Below are 15,581 nucleotides of genomic sequence, written 5' to 3'. Positions count from 1 at the left end.
TATTTAGAAAAATAAATGTTTAGAAAGCTACCTTTTACCTGCCTAAACCTCCAGTAGTCTAAGTAGCAATAGCACACTGACAGCTGGTTTACCACTGCTTGACCTTAATGAGGTGTGAAAACTGATCCCAGACAAGAAACCATTGCATGGACGTGGGGAGCTGTCCTATCTTTTTATTGGCAGGGTTCTCTGCTCTGACTACAGAGTCTCCGCAGTCATAAACTTACTTTTAACTCATAGTTTGTGAATACCCCAAAAATAGTAAACCTACACAAAAGTGTAAGTTTACCTTTGTAAATCAATCCCTAAGTTTGACGGTAAAATTCTTAAATGGGGACTCTTGGTATATCCGTCTCATTATCCATTGGAGTCAGCCTCAAAGTGCTCATATGCCCTGGTCTACAGCAACCATAGACTATCAGTTACTTAGCACTGTTTCACTCTAGTTTCACTTGCAATTCTAAAAATGCATATCTCTGGTTCATCTTATTGGATTTTTATGTTTTTGGTGTTATTTTGTTTTCTAAAATGTACTCAACTTTTTTTATCATTTTGGAATTTTTATTGTTTGGTGTTTTTATTGTTTGCTGTTTTGACTTTGTTAAATTTTTGGTACTGCATATATACTTTATATTTTGTCTTAAGTTAAGCCTGTCTGCTCTGTGCCATAGCTATCAGGGGGCTGAGCTCAGGTTAATTTGGTGCCTTTTGTGGTTCAACCTGAAGGGAAGTGTTATTACTCCTCGAAATGGGCATCCAAGCACCCCAAATAAATATCCACTTTCTTACAATGGGACTGATCTCATTTCAGTGAGCTACAGGTAATATGTTTGGGGTCCAGAAAAGCTGCCTTGGATGTCTGTTAACAATTACAAAGAACATGATTTACTTCTGCATTTTTTATTATCATGTCAGAAGAGTCCCTAAATGGCATACATGATTTAATTATATTACACAGTTATCTATTTTATATATATTCATGCAGTTCAAGAAACGTTTCAATAAAGATTGTTGGCAGTTGTGTGTAAGAAAAGTGTGCACTGTCATTTCTAATTATAATATGTGACCAGTGCAGAATCATTAGAATATAATGTTTGCCAATGTTATAGTGTTCAATATACTCTGTATTAACAAGCCTCCTAGAATTCCATGTTTGACCCTGGTCATATTCAGTTAGAGATCTAACTATACTTTGAGGCAAGGATCTAGCAGAGTTTGCCGCACCGGTCTCATAATTTTCAAGCAAATGTACATCAAAATGGAAATGACAGTAAGAAAAATATAATCTGCCCTTTGCTTTTTCCCAGTGTTATTCCGAGTTCAGAAAGAATGGATGCCATTGCAGAATACCACTCTCTCTCTCATACCCATGATATTGGATCAGCTCAGTGAGAAGCAGGCTCTGCTCTCAGACCTGCGGGAAGCTCTGGATGAGGCTCGCAGGCTGGTCAGAAAAACAAAGGAGAAGAACAGTGATAATGAGGCCAGACTCCAGGAATATGGGGTAAGAAAGTGCTGCCACACATATTAGAAATTGATTATTGACATCACACACTTCCTCGCAGGCCTTGATAAAAATCCCTTTCATCAACAAGTCAGGTTCATAAAACACATATTCAGTTAACCACTTCATTGTCACAAGTCACGATCCCCGTATGCCTAAAAGCAGCTCAGTTTACAACCATTCTAAAAAAAACAAATGAGGACAGATCTGATTTCAACAACTTCTGCCCAATCTCCAGCATCCCCACTGTGGCTAAGCTTCTTGAAAAACGTGTGCAATCACAACTCTGTGATCACTTAGAGAACCTCCAACTCCTGGATCAACATCAATCCGGTTTTCGGAGTGGTCACAGCACTGATCAGCACTCACTCACATTATGGATGACATGTTAAAAATGCTACACCAAAACGATTCCTGCCTCCTAATCCTCCTTGACCTTTCTTCTGCCTTTGACACTGTTAATCACGACATCCTGTTATCTATTCTTGAGCACAGGATGGGCATTTCTGGTCTGGTATTGCAATGGTTCTCGTCATTCCTGCATAACAGTTCCCAAAGAATCAAGGTGAATCAATCCTTATCCCAGCCTTCCACAGTTTCCAGAGGAGTCCCACAAGGGTCTTCCTTATCTCCCATACTATTTAACATATTCATGGAAACTTTAGCAAATGCACTAAATTCCACAAACACTCTTTTCCACATGTATGCGGATGACACGCAACTTTACCTGAAAATCACCTCCTCCGAAGATTTCATGATACTCAACTCTACCCTGACGCATACTCAAAACAGGCTAACGTGGAATCATCTCTTACTCAACACCCCCAAACTGAATTTCTTCTCATATCGCAGCCTAATCACACCCCCAAGATAGACCGCTGGATGAAACTCCTCACAGCCTTTAACTGCTCTCTTCATATTATTGACTCAGCCAAATCTCCAGGAATCACCCTAGACATGCACCTGAAATCATATTAGTAAGGTGTGCAAGGGTGCTAACCACCAATTGAGGTTACTTAGGAATCTCAAACCATTCCTTCCACAAAATGACCTCAAGCAGGTGGTGCAATTGCTGGTTTTGCCGTGGCTAGACTATAGCTGTGCTGTGCTCTGTGGCCTCTGCAAATATACCCTGGCACCTCTAAGGGCTTCCTTAAATGCCTCCGCCAGGCTGATTAGGGGTACAAAGAGAAATTATCACATTTCCCCATCCCTAAAATACCTAAATTGGTTGCCATTTGAAGCTAGAATACAACTAAAGATGCCTGCATGACTCACAAAGCCCTCATCTCAATACCCCCCCCCCCCCCTCTTACTTGGCGCCAAAGCTGGTACTATCAGGAGGGGGCAGACCATCAAGAAGTGCAAACTCCTTCCTCTTGAAACCACAGTTTCTCCGCAAAAAGAGTATGAAGCACATAGTTTTCTCAGGTTCCGACCCATAGATTTGGAATTCTCTCCAACCGGAAGTCAGCACAAACTCATCTACAGCTTCTTTTAAAAAGGAAGTGAAAACAATCCTTATGAACAAGTTCTTGCCTTAAATGACAATGGTTTGTCTGTCTCATTCCCCGCCCTTGCATTAACTATGTTAGGAGTCTAGCACTTGTGTAGCCCAGAATTGTTAGGTTATACTATCATAGGTTAAGTCTGATCTTCTCCAAGCACGCTTTTATATTATCTTAATGTGTTGTTATTTTGATATCCCCACTTCATTGATCCTTGCATTCATTCTCAAATGACGTTTCTTTTTTCCTTGTGTTTTTTTTTCTTCCCCTTTTTTTACCTCCTACAATCCAAATTGTGAAGCGCTCTGATACCCATGTGGGTCTTGTTCGCGCTATACAAAACTTTATAAATAAATAATTAAACTTCAGAGATGGTGAGATATACTCAAAAGGCCAGCATACATACCAAGAAGATTCATTTCAAGACACAATTGTCAAATGCAATACATATTCAATAAACCAGACCATTTCTGTTCAAACCTACCTGCAACACTTTCCATTCTAAATTATGCCTTTAATAATTCACCCGAATAGGTCAGATCATCAAAATTCAACATACTTAGTAGCCATAAATATTCACAGTATTTGAAAACATAGCAATGGCCGTAGATAGGAGGTGTTTCTTAAGATAAGCAAAGGAACTTTTTTATCTAAACAAGCTTATGCTGCTCAATACCTCTCTCCAGACGATCTAAATTTCAAATACAGCATAATCAAATGTGATAAAGACAAAGTTCATCCTATACGAATATGCTGAGACCCTAAATGATTCTTATTTGTTTTTAATGGCAACAAAGCACATGCGTCTTATTTACAGTTGTATAGTTGTTAGGGAAACAGCATACGCTTGTCATATCTGTACTCTTTGAGTTTTTATCAATTTTTGCCTTCCAGTTTCACTTAATAAGCAAAACAACAGCTGTTAAAGACAGAGCACCTGTGAGCATTAGCTGGTGCCCTCCACATTATCAGCCTTCCAATTTAGAAACTTCTACACTAATTCCCATCCCACACTTCCTGTAAACCTTGTGGCTTGTTAATAATGATGGGCCCAATCTCCCAAATGCAGTAGCGACCCTGGATACAGTTTTCTTGTCTTGTGTTAAATGCTTTTTCTGAGTCTTTGACCAGGTTGAAATATTTGCTTGCTCCTATCTCATAGGATTTAGCCTGGATATCTATGCAATTCCAAGAGTTATACACCCTATACAATTAGGTGTGACCTGGCTTTGAAACATTAACATGTTTGGGAAAATGTTTTGGAATGATGTTTTGAGTGGGAAGACGAGTTCTCGTATTTGATTATTCTCCAATCTATGTTTCATTCCCTGGTACAATATTATTCAGACACCGGCACCTCAATCAATACAAAGAAAATTAATGCAGGAAAGACATAACTTCAACGTTCTTAGACCAACAGTTATACAATCAGCAATACAAGTGAGACTAGGATTCGCCTATATGTATTTTATCTAAGAGGAAAATAGATATTTTTGTCTTTTCTCTTCTATAGGTTTGGGCTGTGCATCCAGGAGGGATTTCTAAAGCAGTTCGAATAGTATGGCACTCAAATGACTATTGTGTATTTTAGGTATCCCTAAACCAATCCCCTGCTATTCCCAATGTGCCCTGCTGGAGTTCTGTAGCAAAATAATCCAAGGCCTGAAAGACTTAGGGCCTGATTACGATCTTGGAGGATGGGATTACTCTGTCACAAAGGTGACGGATATCCTGTCTGCCGTATAACAATTCTGTGATATTCTATGAAACTTGTATTACTGTAAAACGGCAGACAGGATATCCATCAAGTTTGTGATGGAGTAACCCTATCTGCCAAGATTGTAATTAGGCCCTTACTTTCTGGTCTTTCTCCCAGGCAACTCTCTGATGAGTAAACCCACCCATTGTGCTGCTAAGATATTACACACCTCCATGAGCACAACAGAAAAAGTTTATCCTATGTCTTTTAGAGCCACAGGATCCAGAGTCCCCAATGGACCAGAAGTGAGCCTTACAGTTTCATCTCATACTGACTTTATGGTCTCCAGAGAAGTCCCAGGAATTTCTTCTTAGTAACCCTTTTAGGGTAGGATATTCTTGGATGTCACTTCTTAACGTGTTTTCTTGCCCAGTCAAGCAGTTTAATTAAGCAACTTAATCTCCCACTGGCTGAAAAACCTAATAGAACTTCCAGCATTCATAAATGGTGATCGGATTAAGATAAACTGAATTCTGATCTAAAACTGAGGTGTTTTTGCTCACACAATATACATATGGGTCGATTGTTTTTATTCACAAAGGGATTTATGAGTAGTATCTTTATGAGTGCAGAGTCCCTGCACAAAAAAATAGGTATTTTTTTGTGCTCAGACTCCACACTTGTAAAGATACTACTCGTAAATCCCTTTGTGATTAGCAAACAATTGTAAACTCACACAAAAGTTTAAGCTCACCATTGTGACGAATGCAAAAACAAGAATTGATTGACAGAATGCAGAGTAATGTCATACATTCACACCAGTACGGAGATCTGGGCCTAAATCCATCGTTTTTTTGCTCACCATGCCATTCCAGTTGGGACGCAGCCATATGCAAATCAGTCTTGACCCAGCACCCAATGGGAACAGTCCAGCCCGAACTGCCAGGCCAGGTCCTCCCTGGACTGGAACAAGCATCCTAGGACCGTTTTAGTGCTTTCAGTCCTAATCAGCCAGGATAGCTTGACTCCAGTGGCATGGAGAGCACAGGACCCAGTTCTGGGCATACCCGTCCCACTCGGGGTGACAAAGGAAAAAACAACAATTGATGGACAGAATGCAGAACATTGTCATACATTCACCCCAGTACAGAGATCTGGGCCTAAATCCATCCTTTTTTTGCTCACCATGCCATTCCAGTTTTGACCCAGCCATATGCAAATCAGTCTTGACCCTGTACCAAATGGGAACAGTCCAGCCGTTACCATTGTGATTAGGCCCTTAATGAATTTCATATCAATGGCTGGAAAATAAGCCAGTTAATGATGTGTTGCTGGGGTAATTTAGTAGAGGTTCCACACTTTATATGACAAAAGGCATCTTGAGACAATTTGGCTAAGAGTAGAAATAAGTAATACCCACCATAGACATAATCTATATACATGTATGATTAGAAGATGCTACTCCAAGATTAGTGTAAAATGATCCTTAATATTTTCCAGCTAGCATCACCAGGTTAGTCAGCTATAAATGTCAGGTCTGACCATTGTTAATAGAAGCTGCCCATAAGAACAATGGACCAATATTTTCATTGTTTTATAATAAAGGGGGCCTGGCCATGCTTATTGTGATCTATTGTAACCCAACCAAATGAATTCAGGTCACTTTTCTTAGGAGTTCATGAGCAAACCATTTGGGGGAGCACTCTGTGCAGGTAGAATATGAAAGCCTTGTTAGTGTCTCATTTACACCCTTCCTTTAAGGCGCCACCCGCTGCATTTTTTGCTGTGGAAAAAGGAAAAATAAAATGATATAACAACACTCTATTATTAGCAATTTATCTTCCCTTTGTCATGCAGCTTTACAGGGCGGGGCTTAGCTGTCGTCACAGTCAGCAAGGGGAGGAATTGTGGGCCGACCAAACAGTCCTGCACACTTTGCATGTTCCCCACCAGACTGCATTTCGCAGCTGACGAGGAACATGCACTGGCTCCCTTCCCGCATCTGAGCGACAATATGTGGTATTCAGACCAATCACAATACTCCAATGCAGCATTGTGATTGCCCTAGGGGACAGAGCCTGTGCTTCCTGTTTCAGAGGACGATACTAGATGAGGCTGCGATCAGGTAGCACGGTAAGTCTATTTTATTTATTTTTCAATCTCCCCCCCCCCGTGCTACTTGGTGACAGCCGCAACTGTTCTCTAACAAATTGGTGAATACACGTGTATACAGGACCATTCTGGGCCTGGGTCTTGCTTCACTGGATTTCTCTGTCAAGATGGAAGTTGTGTCATGTCAAAAGGTTAGCAGATCCTTAGACGGAAGCAGCAGCCCCTCCCCACAAAGGAAGACTGCATGTGCCCTCTCAACTGCAAGCTCTTTGAGGTATGCCATGGAGGGCAGTATAAGAGATCCAGATGAGTATGGAACAGAGGAATGAACAACTAGTCCTAGATGAGAGTAGATGCTAGTTAGGACAGGGGAAATGTGGCCATGATTGAGGATATGTGACCCAGTGGTGGCAACAATTGGGCCAGGGTATGGGAAGGTGAACCAATTGACAGGAAAAGCAGGTCAAGGCAGTGGATATATGTTAGACCCGTCAGCCTTAGGGTGGTCTTACCCCAAACTGCGTGCCTTCCTCCTTAATTTTTGATGATTTAGTTTTGGCTGGCCTTAGGAATCTGTGCTCTTTACCACTGCTAACCAGTGCCAAAATTAATGTGTTCACTCCTTAAAACAAGGTAACATTGGCTTTACACCCAATTGTCATATTTAATTTACTTATAAGTCCATAGTAAAGTGACACTACATGTGCCCAGGGCCTGTAAATTAAATGCTACAAGTGGGCCTGCATTAAATATTACTGCCACCCTCTAAAATACCCCTGAAACATGCCCCAGGTCTCCCATTGCAGCCTGGATGCACAGTTTTAGACTTCTATTTTGACCTGGCAAAATAAACCTTTCACCAGGACTGAACCCTCCTTTTTGATACATATGTCACCCTAGGGTAGGCCCTGGACAGCACAGATGCCAAGTTGCAGTGTATTTAAAAAGTTGGACATGTACTTTTTAGTTTTAAATGTCCTGGTAGTGAAAAACTCAAATTCATTTTCACTACATAATAGGGTAATGTTGGAGTTAACCTATTACATTAAATAAGCTGTAATTTCCAAATCAGAGAAGGTAATCAGTTCATGTTTGGTGTCTTTGGCGTCATGATGAAAAATCCTCTTTCATAGTAAAGTTGGATTTTAAATTACAGTTTTCAAAATGCCACTTTTAAAAGTTGGCTTTTTCCTGCCTTAGCCATTTAGTATCTGTAGCCTGTCCCTGGGTCACATGACTGGGTGTTGCTGACAGTTGAGCTTTGAATAGTCCTCCTAGACAGCCACACACAATAGAGAGCCTAGGTGTTCCTGGATGGTCCATCACTGGCAGGATGGGAGGTCGGAGCTGGGCACAGTCCTACTTAGACATGAATAGGCTGTGTCCTGTTCCAAACAAAATGCTGCATACCCCCTGTAGTTAGTCTGGAGCCAGAACAGGGAAAGCAGGAAGCCTGGGGACTTTAAAGGGAAATCTCTTGAAGCCTCTCTCGCTCACATTCTAGAGGAAGGACACCAGGTATAAATATTAGACATTTCTAAACCTGTTGATACTCTGCCAGAAGAAGGACTGCTGTGTGACTGAAAGGACTGCTACTCTATGTACTGCTGATCTGAAGGAACTGCTGCCCCGTTGTGCTGATCCGCTGTCTGCTGCCCTCCTGCTTGGGTGAGAAGGACTGGATCTGCACCTATTGAACCCAGGACCCCCGAGGGACTTAAAGGGCTAGTTGATTGGCCTACTGACTGGAGCTTCAGAGCAGGAAGATTCCAACAATCTTGAACCCAGCTCCTGGACTCTGGCACCAGTGAGTCCTACCCTGCCAAGTGGTGCCAACCCAGTCATGGACCCTTGGAAATGAGCCTGATGTTGCCCTGTCAGTCCATCTGTGGACCCAGAAGAACCAACGCATCTCCTCTGATTTGTGGCGCAAATCGGAGCAGAAAAGACTGTAGTGTGGTCACACACATAAATAGTCCAATGCCTGATGATGTTGAAATATGCAACTTGATTCTTGAACAGGGACACCAGCCTTCAGACCTCCAGCCTCTGCCACACAGTCTCTTCAACTGATAGAGAACTTAGAACCTGGGAATGCTAGGCACAGTAGATTTCACCTACAGAACCTGGCAGGATGCCACACAGATGCATCGCCCTGCTGTGAGAGTTTTCTCACGATGCACAGGACTCCTCATCGACCCCACCGCCCATCGGCACCACTGCCTGTGTGAAACTTACCAATGCAGGCACTAACACCCCTCTTTGATGGCAGCCTCAACGACGATGCAGGTTCTCGCTTCACAGCCCCACAACTCCTCGGAACCGATGTAATGCCTCAATTGCAGAACACACAACTGACACCCAACTGTGAATCGCAACGGCATCCTCTAAGATTTTTTTTTGGTGAGTTTTTTTCATATTAATTTTTCATTGAAACAACAACTCGCCATCTGACTTTACAGGATACACATAGCAAAACAGACGGACAATTCACCAACAAATCAGATATGTCATAATCATCAACTAATGATATTAGTTCAAATTTCGGTTCTCCTTCTCCCTACCCTGGCTCCCCCCACCCCCATTTGAGTGATTCGCAATCCCGATCCTGTACAGTCCGGGATCCTCAAGGATGACCTAGGACCTCGCATTGCAGCTCTGCAGCAATTCCGAATCAACACAGCTTCGGTGCAGAAGCTCGCAATGCTCCGCTACCAGGACTTAAGTTACTTTGGTCAGCAGGCCTAACCGGGTCCCTGTAGCCGTCCTACAATGCATCTCGGCCAGCCTGAACTTGTGACCTTGTCCAGATCTGGCACAATCCCATATCCACAGTTGGCGGCTCATTGTGCTTTTTGGCACAATGTTCACTGAAATCTTTAAACTTGCAAATCTCCAGTTCCGCTGATTGGATTTTTGTCCTTTTTGTCGTGTTTAATTTATTGAAAATTGCTAAAAAAAAAATTAAAAACTGGTGCTGGATCCTTTTGTGGTGTGTTTTCACTGTGTTACTGTTTAAAGTGTTGCACAAATACTTAACAAATTGCCTCTGAGTTAAGAATTACTTTCCTGTGACAATCTACCCTAGGATTGAGCATAGGTTAATTAATATAGGGTTAGCTTGTGAGTTCACACTGACGGGATGGTGGTTCCTGCTTGAATAGGATTTCCCCTCTCCTCAACCAAGTTCTTACAATTTATGAGCAAGGGCAGATGTCTGCAGGAGAGAGTAGGGAAGTGAACTGTAAGAGTGGTCATCTACGTGAGAGATGAAGTTGGTCAACGTTGATGTAAGATGAACCAGAGAAAAGAAGAGGAGAGCAGTGGGGGCATTGGTCAGAAGAAAATATCCCATTGTGGAGTTCTTTAAACTACGAAAAAGTGGTTAGTGGCACACATTGGGTACAGCAAAGATATGTAAAGCTGCTCTGCTTGTACAGAAATGTGGTGCCATGCATTAACCACTCTTTCTGTGAGGTGGACACTTGCCAGTGGTGGTGGAACAATATATTGTGGGTATGTTCTCATCAATGTTACATCACTGAAGACATAGGTTTTGTGGAAAGTTCAAGCATTACAAAAAGAACAAGCGTAGTAAATGAGGCACGCTCATTCAGCACGAGAGTGGTAAGGGTGTGTTATATAGCTGGTGGTAGACTTTGAGCACATGTCAGACATATTACTAACTCGTGATATGGTAGGGCACAGTCATTTACCAACAGTACAATCTCCATTGAAAAGGCCACTAAATTTGCACAGACTAGTAAAACTATACTTCACATGAATGATAATGTGTGGAAAGTGGGCTTTTTGGATATTTATCACTTCAGCTCTGCCGTCCGCCTGACATTCTGGCTCTTAAGCCTGAAAATAGCAACCTATCCTGCCCTCCGGAGGTCGTTCCATGAGTGGGTAGATTTCGCCGACCTGCAGAGCTGATTTCAGTGCTTCAGAGTGCCCAGGTTCAAGAGCTACGTTGTGGTGAAGATTGGGACCGTAGTGACGACGCAGAGAGCATCCGGGCCAAGCCACGCATGTTCTGCGTTGCAGACTTCTGGGGAGACCTGACGATCCAATTCCTGAGAAGCTGCCCTGCCATTGCCATCCTGAAGAACTTTGGGGCCTGTGGGCTCCAGACATGTCTGGTGACTTTGTGAGGCCCGGGGGGCAACCCTAGCAAATTGCAGCCAGGGAGGGCTGCTTCTAATCCTGTGCGGGCTCCGACACGGTAGGAGAGAGCGGCCTGCTAGACTTCTGCACCCTTTCACTGGGGAGACCTGGAGCTCCGTTTCCCCGTGAAGCTGCCCCGCAACAGCCACCCTGAAGTACCTCGGAGCCCGAAGGCTCTGAAAATGCCTGGCGGCTTTGTGAGGCCCGGGGCGCGACCCAAGCTTATTGCGGCTGGCACGGGCCGTGCCTGATCCTGCATGGGCCCCGATACAGTAGGAGCGCACTTCCTGCTGGCCTTCTGCACCCTTTTGTCCCACAGCTGCCATCTGCACGCTATACCACCGGAGGCCCCGTGGCAACAGGTGCCGCGGGTGAGCCTGGGGGCCGACCACCGGTCCGGCGATATTACGGCTTGGGTGCCGGGGGGTTTATGGGCAGCTGATTCTTGACGCTATTTGGTGGGGATGCCCTTTAAGAGCTGCTGCATTGGCGGACTGCGATGGGACTGGCCTAAAATCCATTGTTCTGCAGTATGTACCATGACTTTGTTTCCCTGCTGGAGTAATTTCCTGGGAACTTTGCTACCCCTAATTAAACACAGTGAGCAAGGACTCCTTACCTGAGGTGTATGGTAGCTACAATAGGCAGTGGCTACATCTGGCCTCCCCACACAGTGTAATATACGCTGCTAACAGCAAGCTTGGGATTGTTGATAAAACTTCGCCTGCAGACAGTCTGGCCATATTGGAGGGGGTGGTAAAAAAAAGACCCTAGGCAGAAGTTACTGCACTTCCCCAAGATTGGTGCCCCTACAGCAAACTCCAACATGGCGGAGGGCGGTGGTGATGGGTCACGATCACGAACAGCTGAGGCTCCCCACAGTTCAGACGCCATAATGGTGGAATTCAGAACTGGTTTCCGCTTCCTAGATGGTCGATTTGACTCTCTGGACAAGAGATTAGACACTATGGGAACCAGGCTGGATGTCCCTGAATGTCACCTGGACATGGCTGAGGGGAGGGTTTCTGATCTGGAAGATGGAGCTGTGCAATCTGTGAAAAGCTAGATAGCATGGATTTAAAAAAAAAAAAAGAAAGACAAAGGCTTGGAAGGAAGAAGTCGACATAATAACCTTAACATTCTTGGGATTGCCGAGTCCACAAATACTGGCACATTCATACATTACTATTTCAATTTATTGCCATGCCTATTATGTTATTTGTTCATATGGTATGTCGTTTTTCGCAATGCACACTTACACACATGGATAGACACTTTCCCTGATGGTGTGTGACGGCCTAACTATGCACACCTTTCTGTCGTAAGGCAAGTACTAGCCTACTTACAGAGACATCAGACAGGAGTAGCATTCCTTCAGTAAACGCACTTGCCCAAAGCTGCGTCAACTTTGTTTGCTACAACTTGGGGCCCCCACTGCTACTTTGCTAACTATAAATCTTATGCTAAGGGGTGCAGCTGTGCTCATCCATAAACGACTTCCATTTCAGCATTCAATGACACGAACTGACAGCGAGGGCTGATAAGTAATTGTTACAGGACATCTTATGGGGCACAAAATTGCGTTTGCTTACCTATTCGCCCCTATTGTGGACGATCCAGACTTTTTTAGGGCGCTCCACTTCCAACTTCCTCAAGTGGACACAGATCATGTATACATGGAGGGGACTTCAATCTCCTTTTAGACATAGGGATGGCACATCCACCTCAACTGATACCAAACCCTGAGCACGTACAGCCCTGTTGGCATTGTGTGAAGACTTGGGCTTATTATATATGTAGAGTCACTGCCGCCTGGGCGAGCGGGCCTACACACACTATTCCGTTCTGCACCACACCTGGACGTGACTAAACTACTGGCTGGTGACCCCTTCATTAGCCGCCTGGTTTAAGGCTACCCTACATCTGCCTAGAACCCTTTCGGATAATTCGCCTGTGCTCTTGACCCTCCAAATTCCCAGACCAGAGGGAAGTGAAAGGCATTGAAGATTCCCTGGTCAGGCTTTACTCGATAGCCTATTTAAAAATGAGTTTCGTGAAGCATTAATCAAATATTTCGACATTAACACTGGAATGGTCTCAACATGGGCAGACTTGGGAGGCCTTCAAGGCTTATGCGAGAGGGGTTTGCATCGCTAAGCACACCGGGGTGTTGAGAGACCTCCGAACAACACTCAAACAGATTGAGACGCAGCTGAGCGCATTAGACTAAGAGTCAATCTTGTACCCAGACCGAGACACATGTAATAGACGGTTAACAGTTTAGAGCCGTGGAGCGCGAAACACACTATCTGAGTAAATATGCCACAGGTCGCTGCGAGGGCGAGAGTCCGGGCCATACGCTGGTGAGAATTCTTCGCCCGTCATCTGAACGGTCATGTATTACGACACAACGACCACACAGGGGAACCTGCTCACTGGCACCGCAGAGATTTGTGATGAGTTTCTGAGGTACTACACACGCTTGTACACTTCGCGATTAACGCACGAGAATGTTGATTGGTATAAATATCTTGCTGAAGTAGCCGTAGTGTGGTAAGAGAAAGAAATGCAATAATTTCTTGTGGAACCTTTTTCTAAGGACGAGATTATTAGTGCCATAGAAGCCATTAACGGCTCCACAATTTCAGGACTAGATGGGTTCACAGGCGATTTTTATAAAGCATACAAGGAAATACTTGCCCGCACCTATTGGAAGTCTACAATGAAGCTCTTGAAAAACAGATTATTCCTCCCACTTTGTGTGATGCTGTGATTATACTGTTGCCAAAACTAGACAAAGATCCGTCCTTGTGTGGCTCCTACAGGCCCTTGTTTTTGTTGAATCTAGATTACAAAATACTCGCCAAAATGATAGCACTAAGCCTAGCCTTGTTACTTGGCCGGATAATATCGCCGGTACAGTCTGGCTTCGTGCCCCACTGGCCCACAGTATTAAACCTTAGAACTCTCTTAGCCACTTTCAATAGGATTGACCCACAAACCCCTGCTGCAGCGGTGCATTTAACACCTTGAATGCTACAGCTAATCCTCCTGGATGCTGACCTCTCTTGATTCCCATTGTTCATGACGAGCTCAGCTCGTCATGAGCACACGACCAGTGTACTGCATGACGAGCTGAGCTCGTCATGAGCAGGGAAGGGGTTAATCACCGAAAAAGCGTTTGACTCCTTAGAAATGGTCCTTTTTCTTAGCTGTTATGAGGAAAATGGGCATGCCAAAGGGCTTTATGGCACTCACTGCCCTACTTTACATCCCTGCCACAGCCCGGCTTAGACTGAATGGAAGACTCCCCAAATTTAAATTGACACAGGGCACCAGGCAGGGCTGCCCGCTGTCGTGATTGCTGTTCATAATCGCTTTGGACCCGCTGGTTAGACACCTGCTGGAGAAACATTTGCATTGTGGTATGCAATTCACAACGGGCCTCTATTAATATCTTTATATGTGGATGATGTTGTCCTGTACATGCGAAGACCACAAGAAAATCTCAAACATCTAATTAGAGAAATTATACGTTTTGGTGGCTTCTCTGGTTTAGCCATAAACTTGAGTAAGTCCGAGACTTTCCCGCTGACAGTAAGTACAACTAAATTGGATTGTGAATTTCCTCTGGCATGGTGTGAGGGCACCACTAAATATCTAGGGATTCATTTGCACACAGAGGCTGAGCAAGTGATTTGACTAAATTACGGACCAGCTGTTTACGCTCTGGAGCAAGAAGTGGAGCATTGGATTCAGCTACCTCTTTCATTAGCTGACAGGGTGGCGCTAATCAAAATGACAGTACTCCCTAGATTCTTGTATTTATTTAAAATCATACCCATCCCACTCCCTAACAAATTCTTTCTCACACTGCGCTCGTATCTCATTAGACTCGCATGGGGCGGGAAAAACCCTAGGGTTACTTGGGACATTTTGACCCTTCCATTTGAGAGAGGTGGCTTGGGGGTTCCGAATTTTCATGTCTATTACTTGGCCGCGCAGTGTAGCTTTGCATATCCATGGTACCACCCGGATGCACTAATCCCCTACTCTAAGCTTGAAGCTGACTTCGTTAGCCAGGCCCCACTAAACACGATCCTATCCAAATGGTTACCCAGACACCCTGTTGACATACAACGGTCTCCACGACCAGCTGGGCCTGGTGTAAGCTGGTGACAGTTAACGGGGGCTGCAAGTTCTACTTGTCACCTATCCCACTCGTAAATAATCCATGGGTGCCGGTCACTGAGGAAAAGATTGTCCAAAGAACACTGGTTAAATATGCATTACATACATTCAGGGACCTATTACAAAGTGGGTAGGTATTTCATAGCGCAGAGGATGACAAGTTCCTTGACGCTTCCTTCACGGATACAGTTATGCTCAATAGACTGCGCTATTGCCTGAATTTCCACTGGAACCTGAATCCTTTATGCCACTGACAAGATTGATCACCAGCGCACAGGGGGACCACTTAGTTTCCAAATTGTACAAAACCTCCTTGTCACTATTACCTGCTAGAGACACTAGAATCTGAGTGGTTTGGGAACCCGATCAAGGACACCCTATAGATGACACACAATGT

The 15,581-nt window shown here is 44.1% G+C and overlaps 1 protein-coding gene across 1 annotated transcript in view; it reads left to right on the top strand.

The window, feature by feature from the left end:
* Window positions 1–15,581, top strand: part of LAMA4 (laminin subunit alpha 4) — a 583,946-nt gene that overhangs the window by 334,831 nt on the left and 233,534 nt on the right. The window contains exon 13 of the mRNA XM_086926829.1: window positions 1,308–1,504. Within this exon, the coding sequence (XP_086782955.1) occupies window positions 1,308–1,504 (197 nt within the window). The remainder of the gene's footprint in view (window positions 1–1,307; window positions 1,505–15,581) is intronic.

This window comes from Lissotriton vulgaris, chromosome 6, assembly GCF_964263255.1.
Source record: "Lissotriton vulgaris chromosome 6, aLisVul1.2, whole genome shotgun sequence".
NCBI classification, from domain to species: Eukaryota; Metazoa; Chordata; class Amphibia; order Caudata; family Salamandridae; genus Lissotriton; species Lissotriton vulgaris.
This window is presented reverse-complemented; position numbering and strand designations above follow the sequence as displayed.